This window comes from Epargyreus clarus, unplaced genomic scaffold, assembly GCF_041222505.1.
Source record: "Epargyreus clarus isolate Ecla_fem2 unplaced genomic scaffold, WU_Ecla_fem_2.2 ptg000018l, whole genome shotgun sequence".
NCBI classification, from domain to species: Eukaryota; Metazoa; Arthropoda; class Insecta; order Lepidoptera; family Hesperiidae; genus Epargyreus; species Epargyreus clarus.
In genome coordinates this window covers 6,214,187-6,238,907 of record NW_027332226.1, presented here as the reverse complement: position 1 = coordinate 6,238,907, position 24,721 = coordinate 6,214,187, and the positions used below count along the sequence as shown (strand labels likewise).

At 34.4% G+C, this 24,721-nt stretch overlaps 1 protein-coding gene across 1 annotated transcript in view; it reads right to left on the bottom strand.

The window, feature by feature from the left end:
* The window catches only part of LOC140749703 (limbic system-associated membrane protein), a 182,122-nt gene that overhangs the window by 7,231 nt on the left and 150,170 nt on the right, over nucleotides 1-24,721 (bottom strand). The window contains exons 2-4 of the mRNA XM_073082835.1: nucleotides 3,171-3,286; nucleotides 1,689-1,878; nucleotides 284-421 (exon numbers count right to left, since the gene is read on the bottom strand). Of these exons, the coding sequence (XP_072938936.1) occupies nucleotides 284-421; nucleotides 1,689-1,878; nucleotides 3,171-3,286 (444 nt within the window). The remainder of the gene's footprint in view (nucleotides 1-283; nucleotides 422-1,688; nucleotides 1,879-3,170; nucleotides 3,287-24,721) is intronic.

Genomic DNA, 24,721 nt, shown 5'->3' with positions numbered 1-24,721 from the left:
CAGCAGTAGAAAATAAAAGTGAAGTCTATTTTATGGTAAATGGTCATTTTACGGTAATCATTGACGCCCATGGGCATCTGTAATAGGTGCGCTGGTTGACTAGTTCAAATCTAATAATTAGATTCACAATTTTATGTAGAAATTTTGATGGACCCCGACCGACAATCAAAGATTAAGTTAAATGATACCCATGTACCCTATATATTTGTTTCAAAAATCTCACCCTCCTGTGAAATGAAATGTTCCTTCAATCCAATTGAAATAATATATTTCTTTATCTTACCCTTAGCAATAATGGGCCTCGCGTCCTTATACCACTGTACAAATGGTAATGGGTATCCCTGAGCCACGCAGTCCAATTTCACCGATTTACCTTCTTCGTCTTCGATGCTCTTGTATCTCTCGGTCAGGTTGACTTTTACTGTAAAAAGTACATACAATACTGTTACAGTAGTTACAATAGAAAAATAAAATTTCAAATATTTTGACAGTCTGACGTCCGCCCGCTTGTCAAACAACAAACCGTTACAAATTCAAACGTGCGGATAGTGTTTGCCTTGGTTTGTATCGCAAGCGCTTGTAACGGATCAATGGTATGTCGATTTTTAGTAAATCAAAGGAAATTTGACGTAAGTGATTGAGACGTTAATTACAAGTTGTCAACTTGTAATAACAGATGGCAGTAACATGGTAGTAGTAGCTTCTTATTTAAAAACTAATTCATATAGTAAGTAGCACGTGCTTTTAAAGATCCATAGGGCGGTTTCCAGAAAAATAATTGTATGAAAATACCAAATTTATTAACCATAACAAATAATATTAGGATTTTTACTACACTATTCAGTACATCAAAATTTAACAACAATACCTTAATACTGCCTATACAGAATAACAGTAATAGTTATAATAATTTAGCCTAAATATATATTAAGGCTCCATTCAATAATCTAAGTGTAATGATAGAGATATTTCTTTATTTTCTTAGCGCGTAAACAGTTGTAGATTGTTTTATGATGAAGATGGATGTCTAGGCGAATCTAAGAACATACATCCAAACTGATTTATTAATTTATTTAACTAGTATATCTATATTGTATTAATTGTTAGTTGCGTGAAATTTTACAATTCTTACACCGAGTGAGAAAATTTAAGGAATGGTTTCAAAATATGTTTTATTCACTTCCTAAAACGACTGAAAGTATGTTATGTATGTTTGAAATATTTCACATATCACATTGCATTTAGGATTGCTTAAAAATGTATAACGATGTCCCTTTGTCCGAGTTTGAAAGTCAGGGAACATGTACATGACGCTGCATATTTTTCATTATATTCATAGCAAAAATATAGAACGAGCTTTCAATTGTTATTGAAACCCATGAGACATTGATTTCCAAAAACCGCATAAAAGCAGAAAGCCAAGCAATTTTGTTGTCCTTGCTACAAAAACGGAATTTTTAACTAAATTTTATCTCTTATTTTATTGTGGAATATCAAAAAATCCCTGAATATCAAATTCTACTAATCTACGTCATCAAAGTAACCCACGGTCTATATTTCATTACTTGAGACTCTGTGATGATGATGCTGATATGTGTTATTCATTAGTCATGACAAGCCTCTTTATTATAGATTTTGGTGTAGGGCTTAATATATTTTAACCTTTTTTAAATTAATTGTGTTCTTACCGCCAACCAGAATTTCAATTGTTTCGCTGAGATTTCCTGACTTGCAAGTCCAGTTTCCAGAGTCTTCAATCTTGGCTGGATTGATGATGAGAGGCAAGATTGCTTCCTTGAGTCTCTCTACAAAAACTCTTGTGTTTGAGGTAGACTTCTCTTCGATTTTTTGATTCGAAGGGGAGTACCATTCTAGTCTCTGTAAGAAGAATTGATACGATTTGATTTTACATTGAATAACTTGTTATAAGCATTAAGCTAACTATTTAGCTTGCGTTGTAATCAACCCGTTACTGTCCCACTGCTGGGCTTGGGTATCCTCGCAGTGTGTATGAAGTTTAGGCCATGGTTTATCGCTAGCTAAGTGTTAGCCAAGATTTTTAATTTTCGTTTAAGAATTCTCATTCGTGTAGGTGTCCTCGCGATGTTTTCCTTTACGTTTATAGCAACTGATTATTAATTTCTTACACATAACATTATCACACAAACATTGTAAGAAATGTTGTTTAGATCACATTATTTTAATAAATTTCTTATGTCAGCGTTACTTTAAAACGGCTTTTAAAATAATATAATGATGACGTATTTTTTAATTGTATGCAACTTGCTAAGTGTTACCCAACGAAAAAAATCTAATATATGGGTACAATGGAAGAGAAAATAATAAAAGATCTAGATGGTTGTTTTAAAAAAATCTAACTTTGTACGTACGAGTGCAATATTTCCCACGGCAAGGAATAGGTACCGTTGCAAGCTGCTTACATAGATGCAATTTTTCGCGGAGTTGGCTTGAATTTATAACTTTAGTACAAAAGGATTTCTCATTGAAATTCTCTTTTACATGTAGAACAAATAAAGTGACTGCTCGGCCATATGGCTCGAATTCGTTTTCTGATTGTGAAGAAGTTTTATAGTAGTAGTTAGTAGTCGTTCTAGATAGGTATTTTTTCAATTTGTGAATTTACAGTAGGTATACGGTACTTAGATTAGAAGTATCCAAATTATACTGTTACGATTGTAAATTTCCCCTAGCAGTTCTTCTCTTTCGTCCCACATTTAAACCATTATGCTGAAAACCATTATGCTATCACTCTTTTTATCAACCTCCAAAATTATTCAGAGTCCAACTAATATTATCATTGATGCTCATAGATTAGTAAAGATACTTCGCCGCCTTGAAATTGAATGAAGCCCCAAACGGCTTATTTTAGTAAGTTCTTTTTTTGAATTCTTGACAAATAAAAACATTTTTAGAGAAAAAATACGAATAAATACTGCGTAATTTACATAATAAATAAATAATTTATAATAATAATTTCAAATATTTTAGGGTCATTTTAGCACGGACACGTGGCAAAACTTTTTTACGCAACTATTTCAATTCTCAAAACTGGGTACATTTTCTTGTTAGGAGTGAGTAATCTTTACTAATCTATGTTGATGCTAGAGAATATCTGTAAAGAATTCTTCGGACAAAAATGTCGTACTTACTTCCGGTAGGTTGGCTCCCTTGCAATAGATAGCTTTCTTCTGATCAGCTTCGAAAACTAGTGACACTGCCAACACCTTCAGGGAAGGAGTGCCGTCATCAGCTTCCGTTGATATAACTGAAATAAAAGAAAAAAATATTAATTATTAAGAATATTCAAATACCTTAAAAAGACTGGCCTATTTTAAATGTCAAATGTTTGTTAAACTAGTTTTTATTGGTAGAAATTGACTAGTTCTTAGATAATCGTTTATGTCTACAGACATTGAACGTGTCAGACATAGGCCGTGGCAGACAAAATTATATACAATGAAGGTGGTAGAACCCTATGTGGTTCGACTCTGGCAGCACCACCGCCACACCTATTTCTACCTAATAATGGCAGCGTTAGGCGCTGCTGTGTTCCGTTTTGAAGGTTGTGGTAAGGGAGACAGACTTTTCCGATGCGTTCCAGCTTAGTCCTCGGGGGCAGCGGCGCACCTCAGGTAGGAATATCTGCTCCTATCTGGGGTTAATTACAGATGTCCATGGGCGGCAGTAGCCACTTACCATCAGGTGGACTGCATGCTCGTCTGCTACTCCTATATTATAAAAAAAAAAAATTTTGACAGGTCGTAACTTTTTTATATACAAAAATACTATTTTGTCTCGGATTTGTTATTTGGACATATCCTGAATTTGTTTTTGAAAAATATTTTAATAACACATATAGAGCATATGTGTTATTAAATTATTTTCTTCTATATCTTAGTATTTATTTTGATTCTACTTAAGTTATTACGTATTAGCTAATGGACGATACTTAATGTAAATACAAAGTTATAGACTACGTGTCAAAGCTTCGCTAAGCTTTTGTCCAACTTTGACCACTTCCCGTGTTCTTAACGTTTTACTCGAGGAGACAGTGACACGGGATACTTATCTACTTATGTACCAAACAAAGTTTGAGCTATGTTTATAAAGATTATTTGTAATTTGTAGCAGTGAGGGCTAATTTATGACTTCAGACATAGAAAGGGTTAGACTCGTTTTCTTTTTACAACAGTATGAGTATGAGCCTTAGTATGAGTTTTTACGTTTTGTCAAAAATGACTGTTTTTGTATTTGTTTACGTATTTCCCATACATTTACAATCAGTTCTGATACAGTCCACTAGGGGCGCTGATGGGAAATGTACGGGAAAATACGTAAACTAATACAAAACCGTCACTTTTGTAAAAACGTAAAAACTCAAACTTAGAGTACAGATATAGGGTAGATCGGGTCCTAGTTGTCATTTAGGTACCATAAGTTGGACTTTGCTTCTTTTATAATATAAAATCAATACGAAAACTGGTTCTTCGAGAAAAATAGTTTCACGGTACCGCTATTAGAATAATCTTATACCAAAGTTACAGAAACCAATGTTATTGCAATTTGGGTTAGTAATTTATGTAGCCAAGACACGTTTTGAAGCAATTTTAGCTATCGTACCGCCAAGTTTTAGGCGGACGTACACATCAAAATTCGTACCGCGTTCATAATATTCTATCTAATAACACCCATCATTTCAGCTTTCATGAAAAAAGTGTAGCTACTCTCCAAATATATGGTCATTCGAATATCTTTAGTTTGAGAAAAGATTTATTTGGTTTGTAAAATAAGTTCTATTTAAGTTACAATGTTCTTTTTGTCTTTAATGTTGTGGTTTGAAGGGTGTGATCGAGATAGACTTGTAGAAGATATTTCAATTTGGTCCTAGGGAGTACCATCTGTGGTCGGTCTCAGAAAGGACTTCAATCCTATTTGGAGTTAGTAACAGATGTCCTTGGTCAGCAGTGATTGTAGCAGGTGGATTGCAAGCTAAAAATAAGCTTTTATAGCAGTATTATAAAAACGTGGACATGAAAAATATTTTTGAAAATGTGTAATCTTTTTCGTACATCACAAACAGCGTTGGATGAAACATACAAGTAAAAACAAAACAAAGGTACTTTAAATTCACTTTGCCCGCAAATTGGTTAGAAGAAGAATGTTAGCAACGTACGTAAGGGCGGAAATACGGTTTAACTCGTTTGAAACAGGATAAACAAATGACTGTGGTTCCCGCGCACGAAGTTGAGAAACCATATGTAAAACCAACGGTTAGAGATGGGTATTAGAAAAGTGGGGAGTTTTTTAATAAGATTTGTAGGGACTTGAAGAGTTCACTCTTACGCGTTATTAATAATGATTCTAGGACGCAAGAGTTGTCAAATGTCAAAGTTTGATAGGCAAAAATGGATGGATGGCATGAACGGATGGATGAATTGATTTCATTTAAATGTTACAATTTTCGGTCATAATATTGTTTTCTTGTACCGGAAATATTTGGGATAAATAGGTACGCATCTGTATTCTACTTCAGTTAAGATTGATATTCTATTTTTGAAATAAAAAGATTTACATATAAGGAGTGCATCCATCTGTCCTGTATGTTTCTAGCAGTATTTTACGTTAGATGGCGTAGGAATTGAAACTATAATTGAAGTATTATATTGGATATTGAGTAGATTAATTTTGCATCAGAACAAAGTCTGTCCAGAATAACTAGTCTATAATAAAAATAAAGTAAAAATTGATTATATTTATACATTCGAACGCCGATCAAACAGATATTTTAAATCCGTGTTCCAATCGCAAATATTCTCTACCAAAACGAATGTTCGATATTTCAATTACAATATATTTTTCAATGTTTCAGTGCACAGCTTTTAGTTATAAAACGTATTTTACTATTTGTTTTAAAGTAAAAATATAGGACAAAATAACATTTTCGAAAATAACGTGGAAATGGTTCAACCATATTCTAAAATATAATTTCTAACAAGGCGATAGACAAAATAAAAATTGTACTCGTTTCAAAGTTACAGTATTTAAAAACTTATTTTGGGATTTTTGCAAAGGGAGATCTCCCGCCGGGCTAGGTGATCATGCCCGGGGAGCGGCCGTGCTCCGACAGTCTCAGTTCGGAAATTGTATATATGCCAGATATTTAGAAAACTTCGATAGCGTGATTCAGAATACTCGTGGCGTCATCTCTTGACGAGTAGCGGGAGGTCGCCACATCACCCCCTGCTCAGACCGGAGGTTGATATCCGATGATTGTGATCCGTGAAGTCTTCGTCCAGGTTTGCAAGCGCCTCGGAACGCTCTCGTAAGTCTGCGGTGAGTCGAGATGTAAGGACGAACCGAGGGCTCGAAGTTGGGGCGAAGAGAGACGGTGAGCTGGGCTACTCGAGCCGTCCGGGCATTCGCGGAGAGCAATTGGACCAGGCACAGGAAGTGTCTTCATGATGAACTGCGATGCACCTGATGAGCTGCTGAACGGATGCTGTGAGGTTGCAGTCTATTCAGGGAGTGAGGTTGCCACCATCGATGAGGGTCAGAAGGGACGTATTCTTGTTAGGGGTCACCACTTTGGCAAAGGGAGATCTCCCGCCGGGCTAGGTGATCATGCCCGGGGAGCGGCCGTGCTCCGCAGTCTCAGTTCGGAACTTGTATATACTCGTATGCCAGATATTTAAAAAACTTCGATAGCGTGATTCAGAATATTCGTGGCGCCATCTCTTGTCGAGTATAGTTACAATAGACGATCGACTTTAATTTTACATCAAGGGGAGGTTTTCAATAGTACCTATATTTCGGTCTTCCAAGATTATCCGAGCAAACTAATAGTCAAAACTCAAAATTAATGTTTACTATTAAAATAGACATAGTTATTTTTAATTTATACGCAGATTTTAGATAGACAGGCCTTAATTTGATTTAAAAGTGTAATAGATTGGGGAATATTATATTTTGATGCTTTAGTTGTTAATCTCATCAATCATAAAGTTGCCAAGGTTAGTTTATAAACGATGTTTGAAGGCGAAGCCGACGTTACATTACTAGTACTAGTCTATAGTATTGTTTGAAAAGAACGCGATTATGCTACAATCGCATTATTGCATAGGCCTCGTCTATGTAAAGAAACATAGAAGGTGGCCGACACGGGCAATGGTATTTAGAATCGTATTTTTTTATATAATATTATGACAGGTAAGTCTCCCCTTTACGGTGACGGAGACTTTTAACACGCTCTTTTATTATAAAGGAGTAGCGGACGAGCATGCAGTCCACCTGATAGTAAGTGGCTACTGCCGCTTATGTAATCAACCTCAGATAAGATTAGATACCTATCTGCGGTCGGCCACAGATGCGCCGCAACCCTTGAGGACTATGCTGGAACGTCGCCGGAGTCGAACCACATAGAGCTCTACCACCTTTAAGATGGTGATGATAGCAGATGATACGTACACATTGTACAGGAAAATGTTTGTCGGTAATGATAAATAGTGATAGTCTGGTAGTATGAACTACAGTCTCTCATGCCTGGGAACCGAGGTACTCGTTCAAATCCCAGTTATTTTTGTAAGGAAACTCCAGCAGAGAGTCTACAAAGTATTGACGATGATCGAGTAGGATAAAAATTGATATTTCAGTTATACAAAAAATACCTACCCATATAAACATATTATATGTGTAAATACGCATCACATTGTATGAAAATAAAAGATAGAGGTGTTATTTAACCGGACATTCGTACCATTGTAATCGTCCTAAAATATTTGTTGTTATGACAAAGCCTAAGTATAGGTGGCTAAATCTTAGTAGATTAGTTAGTTTCAAGTAATTAAAACTAGTTGCAAAATGTCAAATCTATTGTCTAAATCTCTAAGCCTTTCTTCCCTATGATATGTAAGGACAGAGGACTAAATTGCAATGCACTACATAAGTTCTACATATTTTAAATCATAAACCACTTCATGACATCAGTCAATTTATATATGTATTCATGAAAAGTTCTGTCACTACATTAGGAATATTAAAAAATGTTTCAGCAACTGTAAAACTATTTTACAGTTAAAAAGTCATCGAGTTCAACATTGCCCTAGAGACTGGTATGATAAATTCTCCCAGAAGATACCTTGTGATGTTCAGAGCACTAGATATCGCTGTTTGATCGGGCGGAGCTTACGTAGCGGGCTTAATGCAATCTCCTGCTCTGACCTATTTATTTACAAATGTAAAGTACGAGTATATAAAGCGATCTCACTATTTTAAGGCGAAAATTGATCTTTAATTTTTAATTACAATTTAGAGTATTGTTTGTTGCAGCTGATTTAAAAAGAGTTTTTAATAAGTGAGAAGAAGAATGGTAAAGTCCCCGCTGTGATGATGTAATCGATTGATTTAAAAAGATCCTATTATTATATTTAACATTGATGGACCGTTAAGTTTGAGTAGAACCCCTTCTATATGCGGAATCGGTTACAAATGTCCATGGGAGGCAGTGACCACTTACCATGAGGTGGACTAAAGACTCGTCTGCTACTTTAAAATTATGGAAAAGTTCTAAGAATTGTCTCCTAAGTGACGAGCGAATTCTTATTATTGGTAAAAAAAGAAACAATAATGCTACGTATTTAATCAAAACCCATATTTTCCTAAGCTCCAAATTCAATATCAGTAAGATCACGTTTCCAAAAAATGTTTATCTCGATCGCAACCTTTCAAGTTCCGCGTTGAAAGTGATTAATGTGTTTTTGGTTTATCTAGCTGCGGATAGATCGAGCCCATTCAGGGCGGGAACAGTTCGTGAGTTTGTGTTTATTTTGAATAAATGCTAAGGGTGTTACTGACGTAATTACGGCAGCGCTCAAGGTGCGAAGTAATACCTGTCAAGATGATTTATTAACCCCGTCTTATTGGGTGTACAGTCGCGAACACGGGTTTACAGAAAGGCTAATAAGGTGTGATGATAGGCCCTCATAAACTACACGTAACGTCACTTGGCAATAAACATCGCGCGTAAATCTTTTGTTACTGAAGTCGGCATGATGTGACGTCACGTAATGTATTTTATACGTATGAAGGAAGATGTTTAGTACATTGGATGAAGACGTAAAGAAAATGCTGATGCTATACTAGAAATAATTAAATACGTAACGATGATTTATTTTAGCACTGTTTGGTTACATCTGGAGGTTTCTCGATGTTGGGAAAATGATTTTGAGGACATATCAAAATAATTAAGACAAAAAAAACAAGGCTTTCGTAAGAAATGCCAAGAATTCTATACAAAGGAATTTTTGATCTTTCGACATCTTGCTAAAATTAGTCTGCTACTTTTCGATATCTTTTTAAAATGGTATTTTGCATATCTTTTCATTAAAGAAGCAACCTATCCAAAATTCTTATGTTTTTTTATTAAAAAAATCAAGTACCTATAGTCTGTGCATAGTATCTTGTGGTATTTGAACGCGGCCTTCAATATCACTCTTAGAAGTTTCAACTGAAGTATTTTGGCGCGATGCAAAGTTCGTGTTAATGCGGGGGTTAATATCTCTGCGAGGAGGGTTGTATAGCCAAGTAGCTCCTGTACAAACTTCTAATACGACAAACTTCCTCTGTTCGAGTGTTACCATTACACTTGATTATCTTAGGACATAGCCGCTAAAAGCTATACACACGATAAAATGAAGAAAGCATTACAATGGAAAGTATGTTGTATACTACAAACTATATAATATCTTCGTGATCCCATTACAGCACGACTGTTGGGCATGGACCTCCTACTTTCAGAGTGAGACGACTGAAGGCCACAGTCCACGGTGCTGGCCAAACACGGATTCGAACACACATCCTTGAAAACCTTTTTTTTTTAACCGTCAGACGTGTATGTTTTCTCTCAATGTTTTCTGAATTTTTAGTATATAATAAAAATAAGTATTCAAATAATTTCAATAATTTCAATTTTCGAAATCTATAGACAGGTAAATCTACATCGTGTATTTATATTCCTGAAACATAAAACTCGTTTTTTAAACACATATTGCCGCAATTTCAGTGCGTACACAGACTAGGTTTTGCTTCAAACATATTTAGAATTCCTATGTAAAAATTGAAGCGAGCGCTGTCAGTGCTGCACCAATACTCCTTTTATAAATATTTGTATATGTTACAATATTTTTTATCTATAAAAAGAAAATAAAATTGTTAAGTATTTCATAAGTAAAAGAGATTATAGCATGTTCTTCAACCTAGCTTCGTGGAGAGAAGAATGCCATTATAAAGGCAATCACGTATATACACTTAAGGTAGAACCCTTTGTGGTTCGACTCCGGCGGTACCACCGCCACATTTCTACCTAATAATAGAAGTGTTAGGCGCTGCTGTGTTCCGCTTTGGACCGCATGCTCGTCTGCTACTCCTTTATTATAAAAAATACATGTATACATAATACGTATTATGTTTACGTTTATGCTTACGTTTTGTATGTACAATAATATATTCAGTTGTATTTACTTTCCGTTCTCGATGGTAACTAATGCTTGAAAGTATCTTGCACTAACAATATTTGTCTAATCCTAGATATTAGTGCTCTACTAATATAAACTGAGAGTTATTTGTTTATGTTGGTTATGCACAAAAGAGGTTACTGTTAACTGGGAGTTGATTGCAGATATTCACTGATAAGTTATTTATGCTTTATTTTATGCTTTATTTTAGTTTGTAAAAAATAACACACTAGTACAATGTATTACTATGATAACACAAGGAAGGAATAAATTCCAGTTTTATTTATAGGTTTCCACGGCACAAAATAAATTATATGATTTTAAATTAGCTAGCGTCATGAACTATGGCCTAATCCTTTTCATTTTTGAGAAGAAACCCGTGCCCAGCAGTGCAACAGTGAAAGTTTGATGATGATAATACGAATTGAAACCCACAAAAGAGTGATAATAAATTGAGACTTCCAAAAAGCACGAATACATTTTTCGATAGACACAGATAACAACCTTGTATAATCAAGTTATTAGAGTAAATAGTAGACTTCGGTCACTCACAAATTCCCCCTTTGTGTTTGTACCCATTATGTTACACGTAGTTCTCGACTAGTCTGAAATTCAGTTAAAAGCGTCAATTTCAGTTCGTTTGAGTTAATTTCAGCTTGTTTGTCGGTTGTTACTGTTACTTTGTTAAAGGTTTCTGCTTTGAAACATTCAAATTGATAGGTACTGTAAAAACCAGTAATTAAATGTGGAATAAAATAAATGAAAAACATAGAGTTTCGTTAGTAAAACACCTGTTTAAACTCACACTGAGGTACAGAACGGTGACAGCGAATGAGAATGGTGACATAAAAGCGACATGCCGTTTGCTGTCGATTTCGCATCCAATAAATGTATTTTAATGTGAAACTCATTATCGCGATTATCGCGGCTTTACTTTTCGGATCGGATTAGCACATTAGCATGTACCATCTGTTATGCATTGTATGTTAAAAACCTCAGAGGACTAACTTGGAATGATTCGTGTATTACACCTTTCAGACTACATTATAATTTTACCGCATAATACTGCTGTTATGAGGCAAGAATAGGTGTGTGTACTGTACTCCTAATACAATATTATGTTATTTTAAATTTTTATGCTCTTATTAAAGATTAAACGATAATGTGATAATGGTGGTTATGTTATTAACTTTCAATAAACTACCCAAGTAACATTATAATCGGGTTGTAGTGCGAAGTTTAATGCTGTCCCGAACTCTAAGTAGTAACACTTCCGAAGCTTACACATCCCGTACATGTTTGAGTTATTGATAGTTACCTAGTTAGTTACATACATTTTCAATGTACACCGTATTGGGTTACCAACTCAATAATTTTGGTTAGAGGGTGTATGTAAAGTTTGTGTAATATTTGTTTTAAATTATACAAGTAGAAAACGAGCTTGCAATCCACCTGATGGTTTGTGGAAATTCTCGTGTATAGGCGCCTAAAATCAACTTCAGATAATATTTAATAGCGTCCTACTTAAGTGGCCCACAGATGCATTCTTACCCCAATTAGTTGCAATGCTTCGAATAAGTGTCTTCCTTACAGACTCGAACAGACACATTACCAATGTTGTTATAAGAAAATCAGAAATAGCACTGTCGTCTTCTAGCACTGTCGAATGCCGAATAAGCACTGCCGTCCTTTGTTTTACTTTTTTGAGGCATTCCAGAAATAGCGGCGCATCTGGGGCCGACTTCAGGTGGGAATCTGGTCTAGTCTGGAGTTGATTGCAGATGTCCATCGGCAGTAACTACTTATCATCAGGTGGGTGGTACGTTCGTCTGCTACTTCTATATGATATTTTGAAAAGATGTATAGAGGTAGTGTTGTCTCATCTAAGCATTATAGTTCTACCACCTTGAAGTTCTTGAATATACAGGGTATACGAGTAGATATACATATGTAAGTCAAAGATAAAATTGAAATACCTTTCCCATTTTAAAATCTTGCATTTGAATATGCGAGAAGTAATATAACGGTACGGCTAAACCCACGGAGGAAATATTCCAAATACTTGCAGATATTACTATCTGCTCCAAAGAATACTTACACGAGAGCGAGTGAAGAGTTCTGAACACAGTTTGAAGTTTTCTTACGTAAATATCAAGATTCCGTTCTGTTTATGGTAATTAAATACTTTTGGAAACTTATTTAATACGTCTTATTTATATGTAGATTCGTTATTTAGGTATCTATTTGATCTACGGATTGAATTCGGAAATTTGATGACAGATGTACGGATCAAGGAGGGTACCAAATATAATTTTAAGATCGTATTGCATTTTTTTCCTGATAGTTAAGTTAGATGTGTGAATACTCATACTAGAGGTCCAGGATTTAGGTCCCTTGAGCCTTTTTATTCGATTCACCAACATCATTAGCAAATAATGTTGGTGAATCACTATAGATTATACAAAATAGTCATCATCGATTTTGACCGAATATGGTTAAATCCTTCCCATTTCAAGAATAAACTTGTGCCCAAAAGTGGAGCCGTAACATATTGATGATGATTATGATATTGACTACATTGAAAAGCAATATAACCTATTCCCGAGACTTCGTAAGGTTTGCGAAGGAATATTCTTTCTTCCGAATAGGAATAAAACTATTTGTAATCTCACACAGGCTCATATGGCAGCGATTTAAAACATTTCAATTTTATGGCATCTGCTTCGGAGGCCATAAAATCGAAAAGTTTAAAGATAAAACGCTTTGTGGTTCCACTTGAACCCAGAGTCACATTTATTTTGGCATTGGCAGTTATGCTGTTATATTCTGCTATGAAGTGTGTGGTAATTAATGCTGATTATATATGACATCTATTAACTTAGTTATTTTTTTTTGAATAAGCAAACGGAGCGTACAGTCCACCTGGTGGTAAATGGCTACGGCAAATAAGATTAGATTCCTACCTGAGTTCGATCACAGACGCGCCGTTACCCCTGTGGACTAATAATATGTGTGTGGACTAAATACTTGGAATGCCCCGGAAATGTATGTCTTCCTTTCCACATCTATCAAACTACACAGCATTAAGGTGCATAGCCTAACTGTTATTAGTTATAAATAGGTGTGGCGATGCTGCCGCCGGAGTCAGACCATCGAGGGTTCTACCCTCAAAACGTTAACCTTTGTTTCTATAGAAAGATGCATAACTGTGATCGATTTGAAGTAGATCTCAAATTTGAAGTACCCGTGAATGTCTGAAGGACGCATGGCTCTCTAGCCTGCACATCAAACTTGATTGACAAAGTTAAATAAGGATGGGCCTTGTCGGAAGTTGGGTGAGTGCTAGCGGTAAATTTCATGCACAGTTTTGCACTTTGGAGGGCATTTTAAGCTAGAGGTTATCAAAGGACTGTGTCCTTCAAACCTTGTAGGAGGTTTGACGGGCTATTTTAAAAAGTTTAATGGAAACACATCTAGCTATTCTAGTTCGAATTGTAGTAACGTGATTTATGATGAGGAGAGGCTCGTCTTGATGAGAGAGGGTTGAGGATCAAACGAGGACTTGCACGCAACCAAAAATACCTGTGCATATGTTGTCAACTAAGGTAAAGTCACCTAATGCCGAGGGGTTCTGAAATTGGCACTATATTCCGTGGTATTTACAAAAACGGCTTTTATAAACTATTTACCAACTCATTTTTAATAAAAGGTATGTTATTTAATAGATAATTTATCACTCTTTTGTCATATGGCTATCGTAATAGTATTATGTGTATAGTTTTTTAAATAATCGCATAGTTTTGCATTAGTGCCTCCATCAAACGTATGCTCCATACATTTTGGGCCTTTAGCACGTGAATGTCACGATTTCTCAAATAGTGATTTTTTCAATAAATTTGCATGTGTGTGATAGTGTTTCGATGAAAACATTATATTGATTATATATAGAATCGATAACATTCAAATATTGTGCTTATTTCTTAACAGATAAGAGTAGAAATAAGTTTAAAAATACAGCGGCATTAGGTGCCAAATATTTTGGGCGGTCCCTAAAACCGAGGTATACCACGGAATAGCAATTTTATAGACTTGTTTTTTATTTCAATTTTTGTAGTTGTTTTTATGAATAAGCACGTCTTGCTTCGATTTTGACAAGTTTAATACTCAATTAATATTGAAATCATTTTCCGTGGTACTGCATTGTACTGCATTACCTAATTATATAGTATCAAAGATGACCTATCTATGTACTTTCCTAATTTCTTCTATGGGACAACTAAGGAGAGAAAATGAAGTTCATCCAGATATAGATGTAATATTGAACAAGTATTGTATATTACTATGTACATATTTTCATAAAGCATCTTTCTGCCTCTAAATTGTGTAAAAGTCTTTTATTATTTAATAATCGGAATTTGGAAACGTGATTTTTAGTTATGAAACGCTATTCCGATGTATATAATTCGGAATTAGGTTATATGGGCACATTAATCCGCGGCATAACCGCAAAATACTATACAGGGTGTTTAAAGTTTTCATCGGTTTTTAAGAACATTTCTATTGTTTGTATCAGTAATTCGCTAAACCTAATTAACGAAGAACTAACATTGCTATACGATTTTTTTGGATATTTAAATAAGAACTAGAACATTTTACAACGTTTTCATTTGATTAAATTATTCAAAATGAAATAATTCTATAAACCTCATGACGGCATTCCATAATATTTATGGTGTACGATAATAAACCTTGGTAAAGTACACGAAGAAGAATATCCAAAATTGTATTGCAGATACACGAATTGACTGCAGTTTTAAAAAAAAACATGATATACATTAGTAAAATTAACCAATCAATAAACTATACCATAAAAAAGTTTTATTTCGGCAGCTTCCCTTTAATTATAGCTAAGAACACTTTGGATATAGCTACTCTTTAAGTAATAAACAAAAATTAAATCGAAATTGAAACTAAATTCAATAAATAACATTTATTTTTATACACCATGTAGCAGTCGTTCTATCTCTTTCACTCCCTTATTGTGTATACTCGGAATTAGGAACCAAATACATCGGAATAAGGATTTTTACATCGGAATTAGGGTTTTCTGACTTGGTTCATATTTATTTAAAATACACATTTAAATCAATATTTAATCGTAAAATGTCGAGTCTATTTCAGGAGTACAGATAACAAAGCTTCTGATATAATTATCTAAGTCCTTATTAAGCCGTAGCAAATGCTTAATATCTGACGCTCTTTCTAGTTTTGGTGAAAATACCGCGGAAATAGGTGACTTTACCTTATTTAACTTCAGGCTTTACTATTTACCATTAGTATATGCCAGTAAAATATTAACACTTCATTTTTATGTAGAATCTACATTTATCTAACAGGCAATATAAAAGGAGGCAATCAACGTGTACAAATTTGGCGAAGACTGCTGGGAATTTTCTATATTTTCCAGTATTCTGATCTTTTCACTTAACTTACGTAAATGGGAGCCAGACAAGTTTAAACTTTGACTAATTCCATTGCGCTGCTTTGGTGCGGATTGGTGGATCCCCGAAATTTCAGAATTAATTTGTAGGAAAGAAATTTTGAAGTGTCTTGTATCTTGGAACTTTGCGAGATATTTGTAGGAAGTCTCTTTTCTAAAACGCTTATTCTTATTGTTTTATCTATTTATATATGGCGTGCCGTATAATGTTTTAGTCTACTTATCATAAGTTAAGTGAGGTTATAATGAGGAAATAGCTTAGACATGCATTTTTAATATTATTTTAACATCATTACGTTCTTAAAGTATGTTTTGTGAATTAACAATACTTTATTTAATATTTAATGTACCAAAAGTTACATTTTACATATGAAAACAGAATATTTAATAAAGTGTAAAGTTTAAAAGGCCACATTTCAATGTGAGCGGCTATAACACGCGCGCAGCTTGGCGGCGGAGTGGGAATATCCCGTGAGCTCGGCGATATTAAAGCCTTTTTAATCTACACCAAATACTTACAGGGATTCAACGGAGACACGAGAGAGTCAGATATTTTAAAATTATAGAAGTAGCCATTATATAACAGCACAGAAAATACAGAACACCTAAGATATTTATGTAGTTATTTGTTATTCTCTTATGATCATAAATATTTAATACTCAACTTGTATTATCGTCCCTCTTAATTATTTTTTCGCGTTTTCGTTTCATTTTTAATTAAATGTATTATTATTATTAAATGTACTTTAATTACATCGGCACAATTTTCTAATGCAAATGTACGGATCAAAAGGTAATTTTATAAAAATGAAACTTACATTCTTTACACGAATACAGAATATGAAATAAAATCCAAAGATTAAAACACCACATTTCAATGTGAGCGACAATAAAATGCGCGCAGCTTGGCGGCAGAGTGGGAATATCCCGTGAGCTCGGCGATATTACCGGCTTTTTTAATCTACACCAAATATTTACAGGGATTCAACGGAGTCACGCTAGAGTTTGATATTTTAAAATTATAGAAGTTGCCATTGTATTACAGCACAGAAAATACAGAACACCTAAGATATTTATGTAGTTATTTGTTATTCTCTTATGATCATAAATATTTAATACTCGACTTGTAATATCGTCCCTCTTAATTATTTTTTGCGTTTTCGTTTCATTTTTAATTAAATGTACTTTAATTACATTGGCACAATTTTCTGGTGCAAATGTACGGAGCAAAAGGTAATTTTATAAAAATTAAACTTACATTCTTTACACGAATACAGAATATGAAATAAAATCCAAAGATTGAAACACCACATTTCAATGTGAGCGGCAATAAAACGCGCTCAGCTTGGCGGCGGAGTGGGAATATTCCGGGAGCTTGGCGATATTACCGGCTTTTTTAATCTACGCCAAATACTTACAGGGATTCAACTGAGTCACGCAAGAGTGTAATATTTTTAATTTATAGAAGTTATTTCCGCACGGATAATACATAGTACCTACAATATTTATATAACTCACTCTTATTTACTTATCCACATAGATATGTAAAACTCAAATTGTACAATCGTCTGCCTTATTTTTTACAGTTTTGCCCCATAATTTATTAAATTATCTTAATTTTCGTCTGTACAATTTTCAGTTGCAAACGTAAGGAGCAAAACCTTAATTTTATAAAAATGAAACTTACACTCTTTACATGAATACAGAATGTGAAATAAAATCCAAAGTTTAAAAGGCCACATTTCAATGTGAGCGGCAATAAAACGCGCGCAGCTTGGCGGCGGAGTGGGAATATTCCGGGAGCTTGGCAATATTATCGGCTTTTTTAATCTACGCTAAATACTTAGAGGAATTTAACGGAGACATGCGAGAGTCTCATATTTTAAAATTATAGAAGTTGCCATTGTATTACAGCACGGAAAATACAGACACCTACACTTTCTTTGGAGTTTTTTTTCTTATGAACATAGGCATTTATTACTTGTGTTGTAATATCACCAGTGATTTTGGCGTCTTCGTTCCATCTTAAAATGTACTTAAATTACATCTGCAGAATTTTCTTTTTCCAATGTATGGAGCAAAAAAGTAATTTTATAAAAATGCAACTTACGTACTTTACATGAATATTAAGTAAAATACAGAATACAGAATATTAAATAAAATGTAAAGTTTAAAAGGCCACATTTCAATGTGAGCGGCAATAAAACGCGCGCAGCTTGGCGGCGGAGTGGGAATATTCCGGAGCTTGGCAATATTACCGCCTTTTTTAAGTTACACCGAATACTTACAGGGATTCAAGTGAACCACGCGAGACTCTGATATTTTTAATTTACAGCTGTTGCGGCTCTTTTATAACTGAAGATACATAATTTATTACGTAGCGTCGTGTATAATCAAAGGTAGAACTCTTTTAGTTCTATATATTATGAGTCTTGTGGATTTAATCCTGTAATTAATCAGATTCAATATTGTGTTCAGTTATTATTATAGAACATATAATATTTATTTATACATAACATCATTCTATTTATTTGTAGAATAATGTTAGGCATATATTCAAATGATTTTAACATTATTTTTTATTTTCATCATTAAATATACAAAAATTTGTAACATATAAAATATGAGATATTCCATTTTACCATTCTTTATTTTAGGGATGTTTATGGTATAATTTTTGAACGAATCTATCTAAACGTTTTTGGGCGAATCTATCTAAACGTCGTTTGACTCCATTTTCAATTTAGTTACGTTAGTTTAAATTGCAAGCAGTCGTACAGAGCTGTACCAGAAATCGCCTTTGTAAACATTTCACGTATCAATTTCAGATAGAATTTCTTGGAAGCGGTCAAAGAGCAAATATCTACCGAGAATATTTCAGTTCCACTTTTCAGTTTCAGAAGGCACGTTCACTTTAAAACAGTCAACAGAGATCTCGGCTTGAAGTTTGTGGGGCACCAATATGGAACGATTCCCCTTCCTATCGTGTGTAAAGTGAGACATGAGACTCAAACACGTGAATGTCTTTGTGTTGTTATGACACTTTATACACACACACGAAACAGTTGCTAATAGATTACATTTTAAAGTTTGATTGTGTTCTATTGTTTGTAATGTTCAAAGGACGGATTAGTGATTAGTAGAGAAAAGAGTGGATCGAAACATTTGCGGACATACGAGTAGTTGAAATTTTCGCCTATGTAGTTAGTTAGCTAGTTAGTTAGTTAGTTGTTGGGGAATTATTTTGTACTATTTTAATATCTTCTTTTTTGGTTATTGTTGTGGATGTGGGGCTACTTCGAAACATCTTGCTTGCATCTGTCTTGCATTGCAGTTGATGAAGAGTTTTGAAATCAGTAATTGTATCCTTAATATATGTATTTGTGTAACGCAAAAAAGTATCTGCATTAAAACGATCGTATAAACAACATTTATTTTTTATTTGTAGTATCCTTTGCAGCCGTAACTTCATATTAGAGGATATGCCCATACGCTAGTATGTTCCATTCCCATATAAAATATATCCAGCTTACATTGAACGTAGCAGCCATAAAAGTAATCCGTGAAAAAATAATTGGCCATGTGCGACTTGTATTCGGACACGGTGGGTTCAGTACCATCAAATTTTCATTTTTTATTTTTAGAACATACATACATACATATTTATTATTATATGAGCCATTGCATTGCTTGCTGTTTTGCGGCCATTATTATACATATTCTGTGCAAATATTAAGTGTCTATCTATTATAGTTCCAGAAATACAGCTCTGTGACAGACGGACAGACGGATAGACAGCGGAGGTTTAGGGTTCCGTTTTTATCCTTTGGGTACAGAACCCTAATAAACGTATCTCATACAACACGTGAATGCTGTCGGAGTTTTTAATACCATATTTAAACACTTTTTAATCGTCAAGTTTGTTAAAGCTTGTTCAATCTTATGATGCTACGAGGGATTTCATTCAAAATTTTGAAAGCCTTTCAACTTCTGAAAGTTGAACACGACTGTGTTCAAAGTATTTTAAGTACGAGCATTGTAAGATTGGAGATAAGTGTAGGATGTGTGTTTTATTCAGATAAGCTTATTCCATTACCATTTTCTTCGTGTTATATCAAAGAGCAAGTAAATCTGGTGTTATCATTTGTTTTATTAATTTACTCGTACAGATGATCCGTTTGGTTTAGTAGATATCATAAAAATTTGTGATCTGTACCCTTAGTATGAGTTTTTACGTTTTTATAAAAATGATTGGTTTTGTAATTGTGTACGTATAAGCTCATAAATGTATGACATTGGAAATGTCCAATCAGCGCCCCCAGCGGACTGTATCAGAACTGATTGGAAATGTATGGGAAATGCTTAAACAAATAAAAAATCATACTAAGGGTACTGAAACGTCACGGGTTCAATTCTGTATTAACAGAAATGTAAAAGATGATATTAGATATTTATTTTGGTTGATATTTTATACATATATATAATATATGTATGTTTATCTTTATATTGGTCCATGGCATTTGTAATACAATGAATGCTGTGGCTATACAAATGTATAAACACTTGTTTAATAATTAAAGGCATTAAAATAGTTTCCAAACTTAATTAGAAGTTACATGACAAATTTCACGATAGTTTGTAATGTCAAAGAATAAGAAAAATGCCATTGACTGAAGCGGGCTTTATATATGAGTAAATGATAATAAGTATATATGTAAGCATATATACTACCACACTCGAACTCTGTTACCCCTAACAGAGTACTTATATACCCTTACGCATCCCCATGCGAAATAGTTTTACAGTAAAGTTTTTTTATTATTTTTTTATATTATCATACAGACGACGCAGCAGACGAGCATTCAGTCCACCTGATGGTAAGTGGCTACTGCCGCCCATGGACATCTGTAATCAATCCCAGATAGGATTAGATATTTCTACCTGAGGTCAGCCACAGATGCGCTGCTACCCCTGAGGACTAAGCTGGAACGCGTCGGAAAGTCTGTCTCCCTTACCACGCCCTTCAAACCGGAACACAGCAGTGCCTAACACTGCTGTTATAAGGTAGAAATAGGTGTGGCGGTGGTGCCTCCGGAGTCGAACCACAAAGGGTTCTACCAACTTCTACAGTAAAGTATGAGTAATTCACACATGTGACCAGATTAACGTTTTCCTATCGTACAAAATGCCTTGATATTTATTTGATGTTTATGCTGTAAAAGCTTATAGGGCCTTTCACGTTAAGGCTCCAGAGGCATAAGTGGCACACCTAATTTTTGCTTATAAACAATGTCTGGGTTGTGTTTTTAAGGGTGTGATTTGAATAATGTTGTCCATATAAGTATCTTATGTTTATCACCATGATAGAGACTACGTCAGCACATAAATATTGGATAGGTGTTGTGTCAAAAAGAGTAAGCATAAAATGCCTTATTGTTTGTTTATTTCACGCCTTAAATACATAAGGATTTTATAAAATTGTGTACACACGTTGTCAGGAGTTCAATAAAGGCCATAGAGTACCATTTATCCTGCAAAAAGTACTATTTACGAGGGATACATAAAAACCTTTGACCACAAGTGAAGCCGCGGGTAAAAGCTAGTTATTAATATAAATACGAGTATCAGTAGTAGTAGTAGGGATGCCACACTTGAAATATAATCGCGACACGTCACAGTGCTTCTCTCCGCTTCGCGATCGGAGTTCAGTTGAAATTCTCTCACGGGGACAGTATTATACTCCACGGTTGACTGAATATGAGCTATAATTCATAAACCTATCTGTAGTATCTAGAAATAATACATTAAGTAAATAACGCTACACTAATGTATCTACCTATATCTATTTATCTAAATTTGAAAATTACATGCTTGCCTCGCCAGGGATGGAACCTGGGACTACTTTGTATGAAAGATATCGCAGCGCTACGATAACCTTTATAATATTGTAATGAGAGTAACGATGAATTCCGAAGAAGGCCGATTGTTCTCAGGATCAACAAGCAGAAGTGTCGTCAATGGGCTGATAAAATCATTTGTATGACAGAGAACCAATAGGATAGGAAGTTCCATGTATGAAGATCACAGCAAAAGATGTACAGGACACCTTGCGACTAGGTGGACTGATGGCCTGAACAGGATGGCGGAAAACTTTGGAAATCGGACAGTTGAAGAGCGATTAAAATAACTCAGATTCGAGGAGGGCCACGTCCAGCAGTAAATACTACATACATCAAAGTAAATACAATTGAAGAGCCATTTTTTTCTCAGTTCTCTGTGTAATACAGTGGCAAGAGACGGCTTAGTTTTAAATAATGTAAAGAGCGCAGCCAACAAAGCGGATGCTACTTTTAAACCGTGGCAAATTTATTTTGCCACTTGCCTTTCCATGTCATCAATCTTTCACACACGCGTCGAGCTAAGTGCTCCCGAAACTTCGCAGATTTAGGATGCTGTAAAGTTTCCGAAATTTCATCCTCTATAAATATTTTTGCATAGAGGCGTGGACGATAAGATCTTATTCGAAGTTAGTCAGTTAGAGACACTTTGAATATAAGTAATAGAAAAAGGTAAGGAAAGGTGTATTTACGACTTATTCAACGGTTATCGTTTTTATGTTTATTTATAATACGTTAGAAACTACGTGAGGAGAGTGTGGTAAGTAAGAAACACTTAGTCGTTAGGGGTAGCAACGCATCTGTGGCCGATCTCATTTGGGGTTGATTACAGATATCTATTGGTAAAAGTATTGGTATTTGGTGTACGCTCGTTGGCTACTCGTACATTCAAATTCATTAAAATACGCACTTCAAGCATAATTATTTTAGTCAATTGTATCAGGCGTTACTTTGCGGAAATCCATGCTATTAAGTTAAGATTAAAACTATCATTAATTAAGTAAGTAAGTTACTAAATAGTAATAAGTAAGTAAGTAACTTAACGATTAATCGTCGTAGAGTAAACTTACCCTGATGATGCTCCGTTTTGGAGCGAAACACGTGTTGGTGGTGGTATGTATGGTGGTGTATATTTTTAATTTTAATTTTTGCATCTGCACGTATCCCTTGTGGGAGGGAGGTTGTTACATACTGCATGGTTTAAAATATATATCATCATACATATTTGTAGCGGATTGTTGTGAAGTAGTTTTAATCTTAACTTAATACATATTTTTTTTGTCCAAGTTAAAGTGTCGTGTACACAGTTTCCAAGAAAAAAATACTATAACTTAGATACAACGGAAATGTACTACGTATTTCATATTTTCAATGTGTATTTATATACTTAATACATAACGAGAATTTGGGCATGGATGTGTATATTAAATAAAAATTGTATCTTCTTTTCTACGTAATTGGTATAAAAATAACGTAGCCTCAGGGACTAACTAACTTTATTCCGAAAATCTCATTATGTTTCCTAATTTCTTCTACAGAATGTAAAAATATTTCACTTATTTTATTGCAGATATTTCAATAATGGCTACTCATGGATGGGAAATAAAATATTTATATACTTGTTATCGTTTTTTATTTATCTTTCTTTTCGTTATAATAATTTTGTCTCCTTGGCGGTGTTTTTTTATAAAAAAGGAATGATATCATTGATTTATTTTTGACACGATGACACCAAAATAAAATAAATAATACGAATTAATTTTATTGTGAAATATTTATTTGAATAATAGGTAACATCTACATTAGATATTTATATTTATCAATACGTTATACATTACTGTAAATATGACCATTTATAAAAAAGAAATACATTAGAATTTTTTTTGGAATTATAAAACCAACCGATATGACGATATGATATGATATGGATATTTATATGTTGTGTGTTCCTTATTTCAGACGAATAATAGGATGAGATGAAACAGCTACAGTAAGTGTGCTCCCGGTACCCTTATTGTGCCTTATTACTAATCTCGGAGCTTTAATTATCCTTATATTAGTACTGTCACAATAAAGGTGTTGTATACCTTGGTACGACGTCACAATAACTATATATTTGTCAGGGAAGTAATCAAATATACATAACCTAGGATATTTATAAAATTTAGGATATTTGTAATCTATTCTTTATATCGTTTTATAAATTGTTTTTGTTGTTGATGTGTATTTTTGGGCTATCGACTTATAATAAGATTGCCCTACTTACCCCATTGTTCTCATAAATAGTATATGCGGCAAGAAGGATAATATTTTCAAATTCGCCAGAGTATTATTTTTTCCATTAGTTCTCATGCCTTGTAAGCTTTTTTGTGCTTTAAAATCAGTTCAGGTGTAATTAAGTTTGTAGAGGAGGTTATAAGGGTGGTAACTTAGTAGGTTACAGACAACTTTACAGACAGACCAGATAGGATTAGATATTCCTACCTGTAGTCGGCGACAGATGCGCCGCTACCCATGAAGACTAATCTGGAACGTCTGGGAAAAGTATGTCTCCCTTGCCACACCCTTCACAGCGCTTAACGCTGCTGTTTTGAGGCAGAAATAGATGTGGCGGTGGTGCCACCGGAGTCGAACCTCAAAAGTCGAACCACCTTCAATTAGTACATTACTAGTACTACATACTGTACTCTCTATGTCTACATGTTTTTAGCCATTGTGTATTTTTATGGATACAAATAAACAACTCCCCACCTCCTTCTTTTCGAAAACGGTTTAATAGTTACAGGATATTGAAA